A 23,249-nucleotide genomic window follows, 5' to 3' on the forward strand; every position below is an offset into this window, starting at 1 on the left:
ATATTGAAGATAGCAACTTGTTATTTGGCATGCATGTGTATCTCATGGAGCTGCACATTTTGAGTGGTGAAAGGTCAAGATCATCCTTCAAGGTCAAAGATAATAATTTCAAAGCGGCGCATTAGGGGGCATTGTGTTTCTGACAAACACATCTCTTGTTGGCAAATGCATTTCAATAACTTGAGATATTTGCAAAAATAAAGTTCTTAACGGTTTGTTTTCATTCTATCAAGCCTGTGTGTAAACCGGATATTGATCATGCATTGTACAGCAAATAATTACTAAAGAGCACTAATGTAAGCATGTGTTTTAGTAGACGAATCCGCAAAATATGACAATGTTCGAAATGTCAACTTAAACCTGAAATGATACAATGCAGGTAAGCAAGCCGCAATATTAAACACCATGTAAATTAGTTTTCAAGCACCTAGTTAACAGACTTGCAAGATAACATGGTGAACAAATACTGTTTGAAAAAGATGATCTTACCAAGATATTTTGTTGCAGAAAAAAATAAATTCAGAACATACCTGTTTTTTCTTTTTTATTTTACTCCTTTACAAGAAATTTCGCTTTCTTATAGAAGTATACTGTAACCCACAGCTCATAGCATGCACAATGAATGACAATAATCAAAATGTAAATAATGATATCATAAATCATTTTATAAATACTATCACAGTATAACACGGGCAACAAACAAAGTAGTTTGTAAAATGAAAATGCAAGAACAAAACACAAAATCTAAACTAAAACATCAATGAGACAAATGTTCTTGTTTGAAGACATTATTTCAGTTTTACATGTAATACCACATCAACGAGATCATTGTATGAAAATTCATAGCAAATATGTTGGATGGACCCCAACATGTTAATGATAACTCCCATGAAGCAAATTACATATTTTTATGCATACGGTTTACATGTATCATACACATATTTAAAGTAACAGACAAAATTTACAACTCAAGAGGCATCAAACGCAACTGGCAATAAATCAACAACTCATGCAAATACCTCAGATCTCAAAACATCAGCAACTTATGCAAAGACCTCTTTAATATGGCATGTACATTGTTTTCCACAAACAGAGTCTGAACAATTCTTATATCAGAGACATAAACAGGGGTATAAATATTCATTTGATAAGATCAATTTTAGGGGAAAACTGTATGAATTGAGAGCATTTTATAAAGACAAAGACACCTTCTACAGGGATAAAGTTGAACAATAGCCCCCACACTCCCTGCCCCTCCCCCCCCCCCCCCCAAAAAAAAGCCCTGGAAGCAGTCAGTGTCAAAATAAGTGGCCAATGCAATGGCCTCATCATGATAGCATGGACTTTGTTTTCAGCAGAGCTTGTTGAAGTCGAGCAATGTTGGCATCCAGCGTAGCAATACCCTGCCGGAATTTCCCTTCATCCACCGTATTGGCCGTTGTCACAGAGGACATCGAGACAGAGGAAACGTTATCATCATCATGGATTGCGCTTATAGTGTGGTCTGCTGACCTACCCCTGAATTTTGCAAGTCTTTGAGCATTTCTTACTACACCAGTGGCTTCTGATGATTTGGCTGTCCGGTCATCGGCTTCGCTGGAAGTATAAAATTCAGCCACCCTGTTATTTAGATATCTGCCCCTTGGAGGCAGTCCTTTATTAACCAGTGTCTCTATTGGTCTAGTGACCGTGTCTTGTGGGTGATATTTCCTGAAGTAGTCCGTGACACTATACCGAGACTGTTCTACACTGACCTCTGTACCGTCTTGAAGGCCATCCGTGGCTCTACCTCCACTGCTATATCCTTGTTGGGCCCTAGCTCTGGATGGGGAATATTCACCAACCATTTGTCCCCTATTATACGGCTGTCTATTTCTAATGCCCCTTGCGGGAGACAACTCCTCCCTGCCGTCTTTCACCTCTTCACTTTCCCACCTCTTAATTCTCTCACTTGATGGCCTTGGCCTGTAAGTCTCTCTCTCAGCCCCTACATTCCCACCGGCATCTCTAAGTGCACCAGCCCCACTCCTCATTGGTGGAAAACCAGGCCCCCTGAGGTCCCTGACATCCCTACCAGGCTGATCATTTTTCAACCTCACAGGGGATAAACTAGACGTTCGCCGTTGCCCAGGTCTGTCATTCCACGCCCCACCCATGTCCCTCTTCATCTGCAGATCAACAAGCGTGTCCAACTCAGACTCGGACGCTGGTCCTTGGCGACCGTTTGTCATGGCTCTTACTGGTAAATGGTGCCGGTTGTGGTCTGCCAGTGCCTCCTGTGTAAGTCTCGCTGTAGAGGTAGTGGCGCCACTGTCGTCAAAGTCAAGTTCTCTGCGCTCAGCTGCCCTAGACCTTCTCTCTGGTGTTCTCTGTAGAGGCTTTGTTGCTGCCAGCTGCTGGCCTCTTCTGACTGTAAAACTGGAATGTAAATCATTAAAAAGATATGACTTTTATTGAAAAACTCAAATATGTTTCCTGGGTAGAACATTGAAGTACTTGGTGTCTTTTGGGGAATTGTAAAGAACGGTTGCCGCAGTAGGGATACAAACCCATGACCTAAAAGATAGAAAACGGATATCATTTAAATCTCTTCAATAATGTGACATGGTGTATGACTATATGAACATGATGTATTATAAAATCTCATAAATAATGCGGGGTAAAATATTTGCAATATTAGAAAGTTCAATTACCGGCAGTAACAGCAATAGAAGAAAAATGGTAAAATTAGCATCAAAGAGCAAATGAGCAGATGTGAATCCTTTAAAGATAAAACTTCTTTATCAAAAAGAGTATCAACATGTGAGAACATTTGGAACCACCTCATGGAAAGAAAATAATGCTATTCACCTTACAGGGTTCACCTTGAATTTTAGTATATGAGCCATGCTCTGTGAAAATGGTGTTTAATGCATGTACTTAAAGTGTCGTGTCGGGTAAGCCTTTGAGTACACATTTTCATTTAGAGAAAGTCTCTTCTTAGCAAAAATCTAGTTTTGGCGGAAAGTGTTGTCCCAGATTAGCCTGTGCCGCCCACACAAGCCACTCTGGCATGACACTTTAAGCATATACATTAAAACCCTTTTTCACAGATCACGGCTAATACTATTAAATAGATTCAAAATGAGAACAACATGTTTATATAAGGCTCATTATGGGGAAACTGGGCTTGATGCATCTGCAGTTGGCACAGGCTTATCTGGGACCACAATATCCACTTGATGCATCTGCAGTTGGCACAGGCTTATCAGGGACCACAATATCCACTTGATGCATCTGCAGTTGACACAGGCTTATCAGGGACCACAATATCCACTTGATGCATCTGCAGTTGGCACAGGCTTATCTGGGACCACAATATCCACTTGATGCATCTGCAGTTGGCACAGGCTTATCTGGGACCACAATATCCACTTGATGCATCAGCAGTTGGCACAGGCTTATCTGGGACCACATTATCCACTTGATGCATCTGCAGTTGGCACAGGCTTATCAGGGACCACAATATCCACTTTAATGGTAATTTTTGTTTAAAGAAAGTCCCTTATAAGCAAAAAGCGAGTTAAGGCAGAAAGTGTTGTCCCTGATTATTGTGTGGGGACTCTGGGAAACACTTTAGCAACAAGCATTAAGCCCAGTTTTCACTGAACAAGGCTCAGTTGTAAAAGTTGTAGGGCATCAAATGGAGGAAGTCAGTTTAATGGAGGTGAAATCACAAGTGTAGTGGGGGGTCATGGTAACAAAGTCTTGAAACTCTGTTTAATGCATTTTATTGAGGCTAACCAATATAGAAATGAAGGAAAACCCAGGTTGGAATAAAGCAAGACAATTGATTTGCATTCACTACACGGTTTTGGCAATGCAAGTGTGGTTAGTGAATTCATAAAGAAATAAACCTTTTCTTTTTAATGACCAAACAAAATCTGCTTCGGATCAATTCTGGATTATAATTGGACATGACAACTATTGCATCCGCATGCATGGGTGAACGAACATTATAGAAAGGACAAAATTTCCCCAAAAAGTAAGTGTATGTTATATGAAACAGCAGATAATAAAATGACCAGTACTACACAAGGCTGAACAGTCAACCAATCCAGACCACAGCTTACCCAGCCTGTCCATCTCCCTCCACTATCTTGAGCAGCCTGTTGAGTCCGTAGCTCTGGTTATGGTCCCAGTTGCGATCCTCACAACGGCTCTGTTCTAGCTCATGAAGCAGCTCTGAGATGCTCTCCTTCATCGTCCTGCAAAGGAAGAACACACAGGAAAGATAAGAGACATACGAGCCACATAATGCCAAAATGGGTTTTATGACATATGCAGCCTGTTTATGCCACTTTGGTCATGAATAACTGAAAAGACTGGGAGCATGTTCGGGCTTGTCGGGAGATATACTGCATGCATGAAATCATGACATAAGACCCATTTTCCCAAGATGTGACTCCTACATTTGGACCAAAGCTTTCCATTTACATCCTTTTAACACTCTTGTGATGAGCACTTGTTTTTTTTCAATATATCTTCAGACTATTCATACAGTTTACAGGTCCATGGATATTTTCACCAAGTAAAACATGTTCTTACAAAATACCTTTTAAGTAACCTATACATGTGATACGACACCACACAGCTAGTGTACCCCATCCATTATGAGACAAACTTGTAGTGTAAAGAAAATTAACACATGTATTCTGACAACTTAAGATTGAACTAACAGGGCAGCATACAGCATTTACACCCATTACAAGCTATGGTTTAACCCTTTACCACTTAGGCTCGAATTGTCGTTGTCGACTCGGGTACTACTTACATTTATCCCTGGGTAATCTTATGTATACTTTCATATACCCCAGGTACGGTAAATATACTGAAACGTACCCGGTCTGTATAAGACTGTACCCGAGTTGTATTCCCGCCTAAAATCCGATGTCGTAAAACGCGCTACCGATAATCTTAAACAAACTTCTCTTTAAAAAAAACTGCGTCAACATGCTTTTTGAGTATGAGTTTGGATAATATAGAGGCCATTTTACAGCACATTGACATAAATGTGAATATAATAAATTTAAAAAAAAATAGCTGATAACATCCGATTTAGCGATATATTTCCTGAGTACATTTTAGTATATTTACCATACCAGGGGCACATGTAAGTATAGTTAAGAGTACCCGAGCTGACAATGACCAATTAAGCACCACTTAGATAGGTATTTTGACGCATTTGTATTGATTTAGGAAGTTAGAATTAATAAGTGACATTTCTTATTAAATTCAAGTTTTTAAAGCTTCATTTCCAACCCTTTTTTACAGCATATAATCTGGACATACTGCCAGTTACTCGCAGGTTGCTCTGGTTTAATGCTGGTTGCAAAAGCCAATTTCACTTTGCTTCTTATGGGGGAAACAGTTATAGGAAACAAACGCAATTTAAAGTAATAAACACTACATTCAACACATGAGCTGGAAAATGTAGAGCCCAGACACCTAAATGGTTCCTCCATATGTGTTACTTAAATAATGCAGACAAAGGCAAATACCAGGGTTTCAGAAGTTAAATGTCTTCAAAAATACATTACCACATTAATGACACAACCCAAAGTTCTACTCCCAAAATTGTATCCAATTGAACTGCACAAGGGTGCATCACAAAGTATGTTCTAGCAACAAACAGAAAATAACTAGAGCTTTGTCCCAGACGTGACAAATACCCCCACATGCCGCATTGACACATACTATTTTTCATGTCGTCTTCACAAAAAACAGCGGACACCATGCTCAATTTTTAAAACGCTTTTAGTGACCCCTTGACCTAGTTTTTGATCCAGATAGGCCCATGTTCCAACATGGCCTTAAGATCATCTCCATAAGACTTCTGACCAAGTTTGGTGAAGATCGGATGTAAACTACTTGAATTAGACAGCGGACACCATGCTGAATGTTAAAAAACGCACTAAGTGACCCCGTGACCTAGTTTAAGACCCGGAATGGCCCATGTTCAAACTTGTCCTAGAGATCATTTAGATAAAACTTGTGACCAAGTTTGGTGAGGATTGGATGAAAACTACTTGAATTAGAGAGCAGACAACATGGTGACGTTTAAAACGCACTAAGATACCCCGTGACCTAGTTTTTTATTCCGAATGACCCATATTCAAACTTGACCTAGACATCATCTAGATACAACTTCTGACCAAGTTTGGTAAAGATTGGATGAAAACTACTTGAATTAGAGAGTGGACAACATTGTGATATTTAAAGCGCACTAAGTGACCCCTTGTTTTTGACCCGGTATGACCCATATTCAAACTAGCCCAAGACATTAACAAGATACAACTTCTGAACAATTTTTGTGAAGATTGGATAAAAACTACTTGAATTAGAGAGCAGACAACATGGTGAGGTTTCAAACACACTAAGTGACCCCGTAACCTAGTTTTTGACCCGGCATGGCCCATGGTCGAACTTGACCTACACATCATCTAGTTACAACTTCTGACAAGTGTGGTGAAGATCGGATTTAAACTACTTGAAATAGAGAGCGGACACCATGCTCAATGTGTTAAATGTACTAAGTGACCATGTGACCTAGTTTATGACCCGGCAAGGCCCATGTTCGAACTTGGCCTTAAGATCATCTATATACAACTTCTAACAAAGTTTGGTGAAGATCGGATGAAAACTACTTGAATTAGAGAGCCGACAACATACTGAATGTTTAAAACACACTAAGTGATCCGTTGACCTAGTTATTGACCTGGCAAGGCCCACATTCGAACATAGCGTAGACATCATGTAGATACAACTTCTGACCAAGTTTAGTGAAGATCGGATAAAAACTACTTGAATTAGAGAGGTAACAACATGCTGAATGTTTAAAACGCACTAAGTGACCCCATGACCTAGTTTTTGACCTGGCAAGGCCCATGTTCGAACTTGGTCTATACATCATGTAGATACAACTTCTGACCAAGTTTGGTGAAGATCGGATGAAAACTACTTGAATTAGAGAGCGGACACTTAACACGGACCGACAGACAGACCGACAGACTGACCGACAGACAAGTTCACTCCTGTATACCCCCCTAAACTTCATTTGTTGGGGTATAATGATATGGCATTGCTATGTACAGAAAAAGGAACTACAAGTACTTATAAATATGACTAACACTTCTATTTACTGGTAAGTAAGCCTTAAAGGTTAAACAGTAATGTCGGTCCAATAAAAAGGAACACTTACGAGAAAAACAACACTGCCCAAAAATTTACTTGTATGTAACCTACCAATTAAAGAGCTCCAAAATGAAGGAACTTTTAAGAAATAGAAGATATATGATGAATTTTTGAAAATCACAGCTATCTTACTTCAAACCACAAGAAAGTACAGAATAAATAAGGATAATTCATTAATAATCTGGTATGAAATTTTGACAGACAGAAGATAATTGTCCAATACCCCTATCCCACTCAGAAGCTAAGTGAAAATGGCTATATGCAACCAGCATAAAACCAGAACAGACTTCTAGTCACCTGCATGTTTTATGCTGTTTGCTGCTCTTTGGTATCTTTAATTGTGAAAAGCAGCCTTAATAACAAGAATTTAATAAGAAAGGTTTTAAATGTAATATGATTTTCCAAGGAGCTACAAATACATCAAAACGGGAATCTCAGTAGTTAAGGAATAACAAAGTACCTACTCAACTATCTCCTGTTGCCTAGCAATCTCTTCATCCCGCTGTCTCAAGGTCACCTGCAGAATGTGGTTCTCCTTCTCGATGGCCTCTAACTGGGTCAATGTTGCCTCGTGACCTTTCTTCAGAAGTTCAAGGTCATGCTTCACTTGTTGAGCTTCCATGGTGATTTCCTGGCGAACTTTTAGTTGCTCAGTCTCCTGGTTGACAAAGGATTAACCCATTTATGCCCAGTGGACTCTCCCATCCTTCTTAATTGGATCAATTTATTTCCAAAATTAGGGGTGTCTAGTATATTTATGTCTATATTTAGAATATATCATAAAGAAATTCATTTAAGCAAACAGCGCAGACCCAGATGAGACGCCGCATTATGCGGCGTCTCATCTGGGTCTACGCTGTTTGCAATGTCCTTTTTTCAGGACGCTTGACATAAATGGGTTAAATTATGTTGTTTTAAATTTAGAAAAATCTTACTAATACACTAATAATATGTATTATCTAATTGTGTCCATTTTGACATGTTCTTCTAGGAAATAACTATTAGTCTAACATCTTAGACTTAATCATTGAATTAAAAATATTTTTATCCTTAATATACCCACACGCACTACTATTTTGAAGTTTTACCTTGATTAAAGTGGCACATTCAAATTTCCAATTAAATCTAACAGCTATTAGCATTTGGATGGCATAAATAACATTACAGTGTTCAACAAACAAAGTGTTGATTCAAATAAAATGATCTTAAAAAATTCTCAATTGTCTGAAAACTATTTAATATTATTAAATGTTAAATATTAAACATTGAAATGAAACAGACTGTTTGCTGAAGTTGAGTGTGAAAGGTTTAAACCCCCCAGCAATTTAGGGTGAAAGCATTGAAGTTGATGGTTAATATATTGTGTTCTTGGAAGCTTCTGTATTTGACCTCTGTAAAATACTACATTTAAATCCAAAGATCAGTATTTTGCGGTTTATGCTTTCATAGTTATACAAGTTTAACAATTTGGGAAATATTAAGTTGTTAAATACAAGATCTTAATACAAACAAGGGCTGTTTGTAAAACATGCATGCCCCACCCCCATATGGGCTGTCAGTTGTAGTGGCAGCCATTGTGTGAATACGTTTTTTGTTACTGTGACCTTGACCTTTGACCTAGTGACCCGAAAATCAATAGGGGTCATCTGCCAGTCATGATCAATGTACCTATGAAGTTTCATGATCCTAGGCCTAATTATTATTGAGTTATCATCAGGAAACCATTTAACTGTTTCTACTCACTGTGACCATGACCTTTGACCTAGTGACCTGAAAATTTATAGGGGTCATCTGCCAGTCAAGATCAATGTTCCTATGACGTTTCATGATCCTAGGCGTAAGCATTCTTAAGTTATCATCCGGAAACCATTTTACTATTTTGAGTCACTGTGAACATGACCTTTGACCTAGTGACCTGAAAATCAATATTGGTCATCTGCCAGTCATGATCAATGTTCCCATGAAATTTCATGATCCAAGGCGTAAGCATTCTTCAGTTATCACCCAGAAACAATTTTACTATTTTAAGTCACTGTGACCTTGACCTTTGACCTAGTGACCTGAAAATCAATAGGGGTCACCAGTCATGATCAATGTTCCTACGAAGTTTCATGATCCTAGGCCTAAGCATTCTTGAGTTATCCTCCGGAAGCCATTTTACTGTTTCGAGTCACTGTGACCTTGACCTTTGACCTAGTGACCTGAAAATCAATTGGGGATATCTGCCAGTCATGATCAATGTACCAATGAAGTTTCATGATCCTAGGCCTAGGCATTCTTGAGTTATCATCCGGAAACCATTTAACTGTTTCGAGTCACTGTGACCTTGACCTTTGACCTAGTGACCTGAAAATCAATAGGGGTCATTTGCTAGTCATGATCAATGTGCCTATGAAGTTTCATGATCCAAGGCGTAAGCATTCTTGGGTTATCATCCGGAAACCATTTTACTATTTCGAGTCACTGTGACCTTGACATTTGACCTAGTGACCTAAAAATCAATAGGGATCATCTGCCAGTCATTATCAATCTACCCATGAAGTTTCATGATCCTAGGCCTAAGCCTTACTGAGTTATCATCCGGAAACCATTTAACTATTACGAGTCACTATGATCTTGACTTTTTACCAAGTGACCTGAAAATCAATATGGGTCATCTGCCAGTAATGATCAATGTACCATGATCCTAGACCTAAGCGTTCTTGAGTTGTCACCTGGAAACCATCTGGTGGACGGACCGACTGACAGACCAATGGACCGACCGACATGTTCAAAACAATATACGGACCGACTGACAGACCAATGGACCGACCGACATGTTCAAAACAATATACCTCCTCTTCTTCGAAGGGGGGCATAAATATCAAAATAGAATTTTGCAAATTGATGGGTTTTGTTTATAGATTTTCTCAAAAGCTTTGTGAAAATTGGCCTTGAATAGGAGGAAAATGCAGCCCCCACAACATGCCTTAAACCTTATCCACTCAGATTGGGACAATTAAAATGGCCTTGTGCAACCAGCAAAAAAACAGAACAGCATGCTATGCGATTAACTCCCTGTAAGTTTAGATTTTATTTTTTTTGCTTCTCATCAGTATCAGTATCTTAGGGTTCGAAATGAAGCCCTTAAAACTTGAATCCAGTAAGAATCTAGTAAGAATGGTCATAAATTGTATTTGATTTGTAAAGGGACCTCAAACACATCAAAGTGCACATCTGTGTGGTTAAGGGTTGGGACACTACTTTCTGCTTTTAATATATTTTTCATTTAAAGACAGTCTCTTCTAGTTTTAAAAATAAAAGTAGAGATAATAACAAGTGCTGCCCCAATAAATGCTTTGATAGAAAATATTGAAATGCACTAAGTGACCCAGTTTTTGACCCGGCATGACCCATATTCCAACTTGACCTAGATATTGTCTAGATACAACTTCTGACCAAGTTTGGTAAAGATCAGATCAAAACTATTTGAATTAGAAAGTGGCCACGAAAAGTGTGACAGACTGACAGTGCGAAAACTATATAATCATTTTCTTTGAAAGGGGGCATAAAAATGAGAATAATAGAAGTAGTAGTTATTATCATAATAATGACAATAGTAATAACTGACCTTCTCACTGGTGCTGGCTATCAGTTTAGACTTGTCCACTTTCATCTTGTGTATCTCCTGATAGAGATACTGCACCTCCGCAGCCAGCCTCGTCTTAATGTCCCGCTCCTCTCTCAACACTTTCTGTAGGCTCTCGTTGCTGGTCTGCAGGTGAAGGACTGAAACACACAGCAGTTAATGTACAGTTTCCGTACAGTTTCAGTCTATAAACAGGCAGGTAAAAGTACATTATTTGCTTACTAGACAGGCAGGTAAGAATAGAGAATTTGATTATGAGACAGGCAGGTAAACGCATTTTCTTATTAGACAGGCAGGTGAATAAAGTTTTTGATTATTAGACAGGAAAGCAAAAGCATAGTATCTGTTAAAAAGACAGGCAGGTAGAAGTATAGTTTTTGTTTATAATCAGGCAAGAGTACAGTATTTGTTAATTAACAAGGCAGGCAAATTGACTTTTGCTTACTTTCTAGGCAGGTAAAAGTACATTATTATATACCTGTTTTATGCTTTTAACAAAATACAGGTTGTATCAATCGTTGAAATAAAAAAAAACGTATTACGCAACTCGCTGTTTCCAATTCCATATTACCATAATAGCCAGACTACTTCGACCCATTTAATGACGTCACATTACGCGCGTCGAAAATATAAATATTTTATATAACAAAATATATTACGTAGTTCATCGTGTGACGTCATTTCTGTGACGAAATACAATAGTTTTATCTAAACTCTATGGAATTTAAGGACATGTCGGACGTGGTGTTTTTTAACAGTAAACAATTTGTTAAAAACATTGAACGAATTCAAAACGTATTTTGGAGTGTGTGTTTATCATGCATAAATGTATATTTTGATAGGATTACAATAAAAAAGTGTGATTTAAACTAAGTTTCGAAAAACACATGGAAGATAGAAGTGGAAGTGCATATTGTTTCAACGTTTTTGTTATAAACATCCGATTAAAGTTGTTAATTGATATAAACATTGGATTAACGATGGGATTAAGGTAAGCGTGTCGGAAACCTGTGTTTTCCCGGTTCGAATGTTTACACATTAATTTACATAAACTGTATTCATACACGTCTTAAATAAATGGCGTACCGTTTATGTCATTGTTTTGTCAGTTTTGTTAAAGTAAAAAATACAATTGTTTTTGTTAGTTGTTGTATATAATAAACACTCTTGTGGCTTGTGCTATTTCGCATCACACTCGAGGCTCCGCCTCTCGTATGATACGTCATCACACAAGCCAATCGAGTTATACAAACTCTTGGAACAATTGACTAGCATAATATTCTGTATGTATTTTACTCAGCAGACAGGTAGGTAAAATTATAGTATTTGCATAATAGACAGACAGGGTAAAAGTGTACTATGTGCTTATTTAAATATTAGACAGGCAAGTAAAAGTGCAGTATTTGTTCACAAGACATGGAGGTAAAAGAGTATTTCTTAAATACACAGGCAGGTAAAAGTAGAGTAAGGTATAAGTAGAGCATTTGTTTTTTAGACAAGCAGGTAAAAGTACAATATTTGCTTATTAGACCGGTGCGTAAAAGTACAGTATTTGCGTATGAGACAGAAAGGTTAAAGTACAGAATTTGCATATTAGACAGATAGGTTAAAGTACAGTATTTGATTATGAGACAGGCAGGTAAAAGTACAGAATTTGCATAATAGACAGATAGGTTAAAGTACAGTATTTGATAATGAGACAGGCAGGTAAAAGTAGAGTATTTGCTAATTAGACAGTGTATCAAAAGTACACTATTTGCTTTTCACACAAGCAGATAAAAGTACAGCATTTTTATTACAGACATGTCCTTATGCTCCCCTCTTCTCTGAACAGATATTTTTGAAGGCTGATTCAGCAAGCGCAGGACAGTACCAAAAAAGGATAAATACATGAAAGGCAACATTCAAATGTGTATTTTGATGGGACAGTGAAATTGGGCATTTTAAAGGAAAGCTGTAAAAAAAAAATAATTTGAATTTATCAAGAGTGAACAAGGGCTTACTTTCAAAGTTGATATCTTTTGGTTCATTTTCTCCTTCCTTTTCTTTCAGTTGTTGGTTTAACATGCGAACCTTTCTGCAATATTCAACAAGATGATGCAATAAAAATATGCCAGTTGAAGCCATGTCAATATTGATTAATGGTCGCATTCAAATAAGCAAACGTCCAAAAGTGGATTGGATCAATATCAAGGACAAAACAAGAGCACCGCATAATGGGTGCCACTCTCGGCTGCAGGTGCAGTTTTGAATAAATGAAGCTTGACAGATCTTTTTTTTTTTTTAGAAGTCATAGTGACCTTGACCTTTGACCTAGTGACCCAAAATTGGGTGTGGCATGTAAAACTCATCAAGGTGCAGCTATATATGAAGTTTCAAAGTTGTAGGTTGAAGCACTTTGATTTTAGAGCCAATGTTTAAAACCTTGACAAAATGTTAAGGTTTTAGCACGACGCGGACGACGCGGACGACACGACGATAGATATGACACGACAGACACGACGAGCTGGCTATGACAATACCTCGGGATTTCTCCAAAAACAGCCAAGCTAATGAGGTCAGGTGATGTGACTATGGCGATAATGGTCACAGATAACATTGATATAAGCATTTAAGCTTTGTTACAATCTATATTGTAGTGTCATTGCCGGAAGGCCAAACTGTTTGACCTCAATTACTCTCAGTCAAAAAGTGGGGTCAAGGTCAGTGTATGACCAGGCGATGTGGGTATGTCGATGTCATTCAAAGATAGCATCCATGAAAGTATCAAAGCTTTGTTAGATGAATTATTATGTGAGACCAAAGGAAGGCGGAAAACTACAACGGGCGAGGCATGGTCAGGGGTGATATCCCCAAAAAAGGGTTAGGGTAAGGGTTAGGGGTCGGGTTAGGGTTGGGTTTAGGCTAACCCAAACCCTAACCCAACCCCTAACACTTACCCTAACCCTCTAACCCCCCCTTGCGCAATACCATACCATGCCTCGCCCGTTGTCGTTTTCCGCCCCCCGAGACCAAATGTGTCATTTTGAGCTAACCTCCTACAAAAGGTTGTAAACAAGAGATGTGTTTGTCAGAAACACAATGCCCCCTACTGCGCCACTTTGATTTATTTTATTTTTTATCATTTGGCAGGTACAGATAATCATCTCCCTTTAAAGCTTATTACTTCCCTTGGATTTGTTTTTTTTTTACCTTTGACCTTGAAGGATGACCTTGACCTTTCATCAATCAAAATGTGCAGCTCCATGAGATACAAATGCATGCCAAATATCAAGTTGCTATCTTCAATATTGCAAAAGTTCTCGCAACGAAGGTTAAAGTTGGGACAGAATGACAGACAGACAGGCCAAAAACAATAAAAACTAAGAGACAGACCAGACATTTATTCCTCTAGGCATCTTCAGATGTTGGGATCATTAGAAGTTTTCCAGTACATTATACATACAAAATAAATTGGAAGTCCTAAATTCTATGACAATATGCATATACATTAACAAGAGATAACCCAAGACAACGCCCTCGACTATTATTCCGCTAAGGTAAAGTATGTAAATTTTCAGTCACCTGGAATTCAATATAAATTTACATCTGGTTGTCAATCAAGTTTTAACCCATAAATAATGGAAAAACTTCCACCCCACGGTTAACTTTATACATGTACTTCTAAAAAAAGTTTTTAAAAGCCTGTTTGAGAAATATTTAAGCCTATTTTTAAGGGATGGCATCGAATACCAATATCGGTATTCGAATGTTCACAAATTCATTCAATCCAATATTCGCATAAAACGGTTGGATTTATTTTACCTTGTTATGTGTAAATTTCCATTGGCTTGTAAGTTATATCCGTTTGCTAAATACGAGGCTGTTTATTAACGTTGCTATCGAAAAATTGTATCGCTGTCGACTATACTGTGATCGGGCACAAATAGAATGAAAAACATCGTGTCATAGAATTTTATTTTTTAATGATTCCACAGATTTGTAGCAGACCGCGCATATGTAAAACTAAGTTAACACACATTGCACGTTGCGGTCTTCTTATCCACAGACCGTGTAAAGTATTCCATACTGCCGAAGGGGCTGGTGGCATTTTCAGATTTGAATTATGATTCCTTGATGATTGTTTTGTTTATATCATCTGTTACTTTTGAGTAATTCACATATTTTAATGTCTGTTCAAACTGTGATCACAAAAACTAAATTATTATTCGCAAGTAAATTGAAGCCCTTAATTGGTACCTAATGTACCAACAACAGTTCGGGCCCTTTCTTATAGTAAGTATATTGCATTGCGCGATTTGAGTAATTCACACATTTTAATTGCTGTACATACTGTGATCACAAAACTTAATTATTATTCGCCAGTCAATTGAAACCGTTAATTGGCACCCCATTGGCAAACAACGGTCTGGGCCTTTCTTAGAGCGTGTATATTGCATTGCGCAATCAACACTGATACGGGCCGCGCTATCAGTTTGACACGAAGAACGTCACGTCAAACATGTTTCTCCCAGGTGATTTCGGTTGCTTTTTAGTAAGCGGTTCGCAGGTCATTAAATATTGGTGAAATTACGTTTGGATAAAAATTGAAATATGCGAATATCATTTTTATTATTCAAATGCTGACCATTCAATCGAATATTCGAATAATTTTGCCATCCCTACTATTTTTTGCTAGAATTTCACAAGACAGACATACCAGCTACCTTCCTAATTTTTAAATGGTGCTTCCAAAACTTGGTGGCCACCATTAGTGTTGACCCATGTATATCTGCGGTATAAAAACACATCAACAAACACAAAAATAAGAACCCAACCTTCTCAACTGGCTGTTTTCACTCCTGAGAGGTTGAATGGCAAGGTCAATCTCTGTCTGGAGGTTAAAGGTCAAGGCCAGCTGGGGAATGGAGTTGACTGTGTCATCAAGGTCACCCACCAGTCTGTTGACCTCAACATCTTCTGTAAAGGGAAACATGGTATGAAACCAATTTATAAAGTAGCAAATATGTTTGTACATGCAAACAGACAACACAGCAGCGCACTTATGGAGCTCAGTTACATTTTCAAAACACAATCTTGTTCACAGAGTTTAGTGTGTTTTGTTAAACAATCCTCAAATCACTTTACTTGCAACACTAAAATATTTTGAATAGTTTAACATAGTTACATTAACTATGAAAAGGACACTATTTTAAACAATGTGCTTGCCCTTGGGATAAAATCTTGGTCAACAAGAAGAACAAGGTAACTTGCTGCCACTACACAACGCAAGCCTTTGACTCTGTTTTGTAGTTCAAACAATATGTTGGTAATACATGTTTTTGTTTATTTATCAATAAAAAGCATTACAAATACTTATCTTTTTTATGACTTCAAATTGGTGCATATCATTAAACCAATTCATATTATTATAAGTTTTCATATTCAGGAGTATTATTTTGATGTATGACATGATGCATACATACATAAACTGTAAAAGCTTTATCACAAATCCTAACATAAATTACATTTACAAAATCTTACTAATGACTCTATTGCATTCCTTCAACTCCTTCAGCAGGTAGCGTAGCTTTCTTATGCCAATATCACTGGCTGCAATCGCCTTGGCGTTGGCTGAGCTGTGATACCCTGGAATAGACAAACATTTCAGCCTCTTTCTGGGAAAACTGGGCTTAATGCATGCACATAAAGTTGGAGCCCAGATTAGCCTGTGCATTACACACAGGCTAATCAGGGAACCACAATTTGCACTTAAACAGGATTTTTGTTCAGAAAAGATTTCCTTCAAACGGGAGAAACATCCAAATAGAGTAAAAAAAGGTGTCCCTGATGAGCCGGTTCTGACTGCACAGGTTCATCTGGGACAACACTTGACTCACTTACATTAAGCCCAGTTTCCCCACAATGAAACTCATATGCAATGAACTAGGGACTCGTGGACAGTGCTCCTGTATGGTATTTTGCTGCTGAACAAAGTGGCTTTCAAAAATCAGAAATGTTGGATGATAAATAAAATATAATATATACATATATATATATATATATATATATATATATATATATATATATATATATATATATATATATATATATATATATATATATATATGTATATATATTGAAAAAATAAACAAGCGTCGCATGGGTATAAAAAAATTGTTTTAATATATGTTGATCAGGTTTCGCACAGCTCATCAGGGCATATAAAATATACAACAATAACGTCAATAGTCAAATTGTTATATTATGACGTCAAACGTCAAATTATAACAATGAAGTTAACAGGGGCTTAAATAAATCAATAAAAAATTGTTCTTTTGCTAATCTAGCTGAAACAGAGTCCGAATATAACTTATAAAATGGAAATATTTAAAATTTTGGTTCCATTTTAGAACAATCATCAAGATGTTTGCTTAAGGGCATTTGTCTTGTTGAGTTATAGCGCATTTTCTGTTCATGAATAGTTCGTTGATTACGTAGTTTATCTCCAGTTTGTCCAATGTAATATTTATTGCAACCACTACATACTAATACATAAATAACATTTTTGACATCACATGACATTTCTGTTTTGATTTTAAATATTTTACCATTAAAATTAAAGTTTTTGCCTTCTATCATATTACAAGCATTATATTTTATGACCACATTATATATATAATATATAATGTGGTAAAAAAATATAATGCTTGTAATCAACCTCCTAAGATTGGTTGGTGATTGATAAGAAAATACAAAGATGTTTGAAGAACCCAAGTACTAAGCATAACTTTAAACAGAAAAATAAACAAATAAATATCATTATATACGAAATAAATAACAATTTCACATAACTGTTCTGCCTTTGTATATTTCATTTTTGTTATGTATTCTTTTTATATTTATTACTATTTGAATATTTATATTATTATTCTCATACCTAAACTGGCTCCTTCCAGGGATGCCTGGCCCAACTGAAGGCTAGGGGCAGACAGCTGAGAAGTGGAGACTCCATGTTGACCTACTGCTGAGGACAGTACACTGGCTGCTTGAGGGACATTCATAAGGGGCCAGCTGATTGGCTGATTCTGTAGGGGAGGGGCTGGGACGTGGCCAATCACAGTGGGCGTCTGAGAATCATCAGGAATGAATACAATTTTCCCTCCTAAACTACTGGAGCCACTGTTATTGGAAATGTTTTGATTCTTTGGAGTTGAGGAGGTTAAAGCAGACAGGTTTTGAGACTCATTTTTCTGTTGGACTCCCATTCTGAACGTGTTGCCTTTGGTTGTTTGCTGAACTGATGATTTATATGGACTCTTTTTTCTTTCCACAGGTAAATCCCTTTCAGGGACTTCATCCAATGACATCTGACCTCTGTTATGACCCAAAGTGGCGTCACTTCCATCAGACTTACTTTCAGAGCTGCCAGAAATACTTTCCTCAGTTTTGCACTGTAAATTATGGTCAATATTTTTATTGGAATATACAAGCTGCCCATGTTTCACACTATCAGGCTTGGATTTATATATCTGGTATTGTGAACATGCCTCTTGTTGCTGAGATTTACCATGAGTCTTTTCACACAAGACATCAGACTTTTCAGATCTAACAGATTCTCTTAAAGAATCCCTCTCTCCCCTCTCAATTACACTAGCAGTTCCACTTTCAGGCTGTCCAACAGTCTCAACATTACTCTTTTGTCTATTGGCAACTTCTTTGAGGTCTTTAAAATTTAAGACCCAGTTCTGTGGCGGCAGAAACTCTTTAGAATCCCCTGAGATATAGTGCTGGAATGCCGTAAGGGAGCTGTTTGTACTTGCAGGATTCTCAGTATCAATGAAGTCCTCGCCAGTCGATGGCATGACCGGCCGAAACATAGAGTCTCTCTGTGGAATAGTGAAACCTAGACTACCTCGGGCAGTGCCCCCAGAATCTCTTGTAGCTGGTGGTAGTAGGTCAGACGATTCCCTCCCAAAAGCTTCTAACTGGCGGTTATTCTTACTTACTAATTCTCTTGTGGTAGGTGCTTTTTCAGACCATTCTCTCCCGAGGGCTTCTGATTGCAGGAAATTGGTACTAACTAGGTCATGCTGACCTGTAATCATAGTTAAAAATGTGGATGTAAATTTGACACCATTTTTGTTAAGAACCACTTAAAATTTTGATGCACGTAAATAAGTTTTTTTATGTAAGGTAAACAAATGATAAATATGAAGAAGCAAATATATAGTAAATTTATTTTGAGTATTGATAGCTTCAACACATTTAAAACACTGTATATATGTCAAATTCAGTCTTTGCATGTACATGTCTTTGTATATTGATTGTATATACATATATCACAAAATGAATAAAATCATTGAAACATAGAAAACAAATCATGCTAACCTAAGCTGCCCTTCTGTTCACTAAGTGCACATTGTTGCAATAAAGGCACAGGAATCCTACTATTGCTACTTCCATTGCCTCTAGTGTCAGCTGACGCTATATGAATATCCATAGCGTTTAACTTCTGTAGAGTTTCCTTGGCAACGGCCTCCTGAATCTGTTGATTTTTCTTCAGCTCAAGCTGCTTGTATATCTCCACCATCTGGGCCATGTTCTGAAGATGGTTCAAGCTCGGTGGCACAGAGGAGACTGTGGAGATATCACGTTCAGGAACGTCCTGCTGTATGTTGGACTCTGAAGCGTTCGGTAGCTGACAGGCCGATGTGTCTGCTGCAAGTTTTTCAGGGTCGGGAGTGGATGAAGCCAGCCTAGAGTTGAATATTGGATTAGTGGCTGAGTCATGTCCATAGACCTGGCGCAGCAACTGGGCCGCACCGTAGGGGAATGGTGTACCATACATGGAGGACAGGCCTGGAAAGAAATGAATACATCACTTGGAGGCTGAATACATCACTTGAAAGACTGAAAACATCTCTTAAAAGACTGAATACATGGCTTAGAAGACTTAATACATCACTTGAAACACTGAATATATCACTTGAAAGACATAAAACATCACTTGAAAGATTGAATACATCACTTGAAAGACTGAATACATCACTTGAAAGATTGAATACATCACTTGAAAGATATAAAACATCACTTGAAAGACGGAATACATCACTTGAAAGACTGAAAACATCACTAGGAAGACATAATACATCACTTAAAAGACTAAATACATCACTTGAAAAACTGAATACATCACTTGAAAGACTGAATACATCACTTGAAAGGCTGAATACCTCACTTGAAAGGCTGAATACATCACTTGAAAGGCTGAATACATCACTTGAAAGGCTGAATACATCACTTGAAAGGCTGAATACATCACTTGAAAGACTTAATACATCACTTGAAAGACTTAATACCTCACTTGAAAGACTTAATACATCACTTGGAAGACATAATACATCACATGAAAGACTGAAAACATGACTTTAAACACTGAATTCATCACTTGGAAGACATAATACATCACTTGAAATACTAAAAACATCACTTGAAATACTAAATACATCACTTGAAATACTAAATACATCACTTGAAATACTAAATACATCACTTCAAAGACTGAATACATCACGTGAAATACTGCATACATAACCTGAAATTATGCTGGTAAAGACGGAATATGTTGGTGTTTTCTATTTAGGAAGATAAAACAGTTTCAAATGAAATTCTTAATGTATATGTATTTACATGTAGGCTGAAGTAAATTAGAAGTTTTATTAAAAATTCTCCTTTATTGTGTTTTTATTAATAGACAACTGAGTGGCACATTTCTGCTAATAAAATAACATTGATTATGATATAACCATGTATAATTAGGTGTGCTGCATAAATTTATATAAAAATCCAAGGATAGCTACTTCTAAAATCTGGCATTCATGTACTCATAATTTGAAAAATGTTACTTACCAAATCGAGACATTCATTTCTCAAAGAACTGCATACATGAAACTTTCTTAATAATGTGAGATTACTGTTTATGTACATGTATTAAGCATTGCATTGATAAATTGTTTCTAAAACCAACTGCCATGAAACAAACAGGGCTTCCCTTTGCAAAAACTTTTGTTCAGTAAAATTTGCAAAGCTGTACCAAAGTTTTGATAATTGTATGGGTTGATAAAAGTAAACACTTGTAGCCAAATGGACGTATTTCTAGCCATTGGCTAATTTGCAAATGGCAGAGGAAGCCCTTACCAACATTAACCCGGGCTTTTTTCCCTTCTTGAATTAAACAAGGGTCTTATATAGGCGCCTTCCCCCCAAAAACAGGCCCCTTACCCTATGAGAATTTCTTCAAAATGATGCAATTTTCCTAAATTTCAAGCTTACTTTGGAAATGTTTTCCCCTTTTTCAGGTATGTCGATATTTTTTTCCACAAATCAAGAATAAAAGCCCTGTTCACAAGAACATGCATACCCTACCTGGAACAAAGCCCTGTTCACAAGAACATGCATACCCTACCTGGAACAAAGCCCTGTTCACAAGAACATGCATACCCTACCTGGAACAAAGCCCTGTTCACAAGAACATGCATACCCTACCTGGAACAAAGCCCTGTTCACAAGAACATGCATACCCTACCTGGAACAAAGCCCTGTTCACAAGAACATGCATACCCTACCTGGAACAAAGCCCTGTTCACAAGAACATGCATACCCTACCTGGAACAAAGCCCTGTTCACAAGAACATGCATACCCTACCTGGAACAAAGCCCTGTTCACAAGAACATGCATACCCTACCTGGAACAAAGCCCTGTTCACAAGAACATGCATACCCTACCTGGAACAATTGTACTGACAGGTGTTCACAAGAACATGCATACCCTACCTGGAACAATTGTACTGACAGGTGTTCACAAGAACATGCATACCCTACCTGGAACAAATGTACTGACAGGTGTTCACAAGAACATGCATACCCTACCTGGAACAATTGTACTGACAGGAGGATTCTCATTCAGAGGTCTAGGAGGACTCGTTGTTTCATTTCTCTTCACCTTTGATTTTCCCTTCGACTTTGTGGAGGGCTCTGAATGCATAACAGAAAATGAAAAGAAATTCAAATGAAAGACAATTTCTGACACCTCTAAGCTTACAAAAGTGAATTAAATATATATATAGTTTATTATTATACCAGGGCTAAAATCTGTCATTGTTAGCAGTATATGTTAAGGCTGCATCTTCAGCATTCTTATAACAAAACCAAGAGCTATGTTTGTGAAACACAATGCCCTCTACTGCACCGCTTTGAAGCCATATATTTGACCTTTAACCTTGAAGGATGACCTTGACCTTTCACCACTCAAAATGTGCATCTCCATGAGATACACATGCATGCCAAATATCAAGTTGCTATCATCAATATTGCAAAAGGTTAAAGTTTTGGGACAGACACACACATACAATGTGCAACAGACACATACAATGACAGACAGACAGGCCAAAAACAATATACCCCCAATCATTCGATCCAGGGGCATAATGATGAAGCAAACTTTTGTTATTGTTTTTTTTTACAACTGACCGGCTCCATCTGAGTGCATTGAGAATCACATTCAAAAGCAGAGATAGCCATGAACAAATCACTAAAGAAATTTTTCATATAGACAATTTGCTTTAGAATGATGTATAAATTCTTAACTAATCCTATGATCAAATGTCATGCATGAAAAGAAAACACTACCTTACTGCTCATTGTAACTTTGAAGGCATCTATGATTGAACACTTACTCAAACACAATCAAACACGCTTTATTATCTTTTTAATTCAACCTTTTTGTGGGTTTTTTTAATATGGGTTAGTATTTTCTTGCAGGTCACAAGTCATGTATAAAAAGACAATGATACCTTTCAGTTTACTTTGAGAACATAATATGTATGATCATAAAAATAAAACTGTTGAATACATATTTGAAACACAAACATTCACAGATGTTTTATTCAAAGCTACCTTTCTGTTTACTTTTGAGATGGGTGAGTATTTTCTCGCATGTCTCCATCTCATTAAAGGCCAGTGTCACCTGGTCCTCTGAGTCTGTCGAGTACAAGGAGTAGCCTGCGTCTGGCCGCTGCGCAGGCTTGAAAGCCTTCCCGTTCTTAGTGCTGTCAGACTTGGATCTGAAATGTCATAGATGTCGGGGAACTGAGCCTCCCTCTGGGATAACAGGGTTAAATGCATGTGCATAGTCATCCCAGATTAGCCTGTGCCGTCCACTTAGGTTATTCTGGGAAAACACTATCCCCTTTTATCATATTTTTTGTGAAAAGGAAGTATATGCTTTGGGAAAATACAGTCTAGGAAGAAAGTGTTGTCCTAATAAGCCTTTCCACTGTTATGATATTTATCATTTAAAGAAAGTCTCTCCTTAGATTAGATCTAGTTGAAGCTAATCTTGGATGAC

At 37.5% G+C, this 23,249-nt stretch overlaps 3 protein-coding genes across 7 annotated transcripts in view; all 3 read right to left on the reverse strand.

The window, feature by feature from the left end:
* The window catches only part of LOC127847597 (uncharacterized), a 188,530-nt gene that overhangs the window by 155,978 nt on the left and 9,303 nt on the right, over positions 1 to 23,249 (reverse strand). The window lies entirely within an intron of this gene.
* LOC127847599 (protein PALS2-like) overlaps positions 1 to 23,249 on the reverse strand; it is a 195,271-nt gene that overhangs the window by 100,532 nt on the left and 71,490 nt on the right. The window lies entirely within an intron of this gene.
* On the reverse strand, positions 528 to 21,644 carry LOC127849203 (uncharacterized). The gene is made up of 10 exons (XM_052381922.1): positions 21,629 to 21,644; positions 19,232 to 19,702; positions 17,781 to 18,938; positions 16,385 to 16,489; positions 15,679 to 15,820; positions 12,865 to 12,938; positions 10,844 to 11,001; positions 7,698 to 7,891; positions 4,113 to 4,247; positions 528 to 2,418 (listed from the first exon to the last, which is right to left on the reverse strand). Exons 2-10 carry the CDS (start codon positions 19,689 to 19,691, stop codon positions 1,329 to 1,331), a joined length of 3,516 nt encoding a protein of 1,171 aa, XP_052237882.1. The 5' UTR covers positions 19,692 to 19,702; positions 21,629 to 21,644; the 3' UTR covers positions 528 to 1,328.

This window comes from Dreissena polymorpha, chromosome 10 (assembly GCF_020536995.1).
Source record: "Dreissena polymorpha isolate Duluth1 chromosome 10, UMN_Dpol_1.0, whole genome shotgun sequence".
Taxonomy (NCBI): Eukaryota; Metazoa; Mollusca; class Bivalvia; order Myida; family Dreissenidae; genus Dreissena; species Dreissena polymorpha.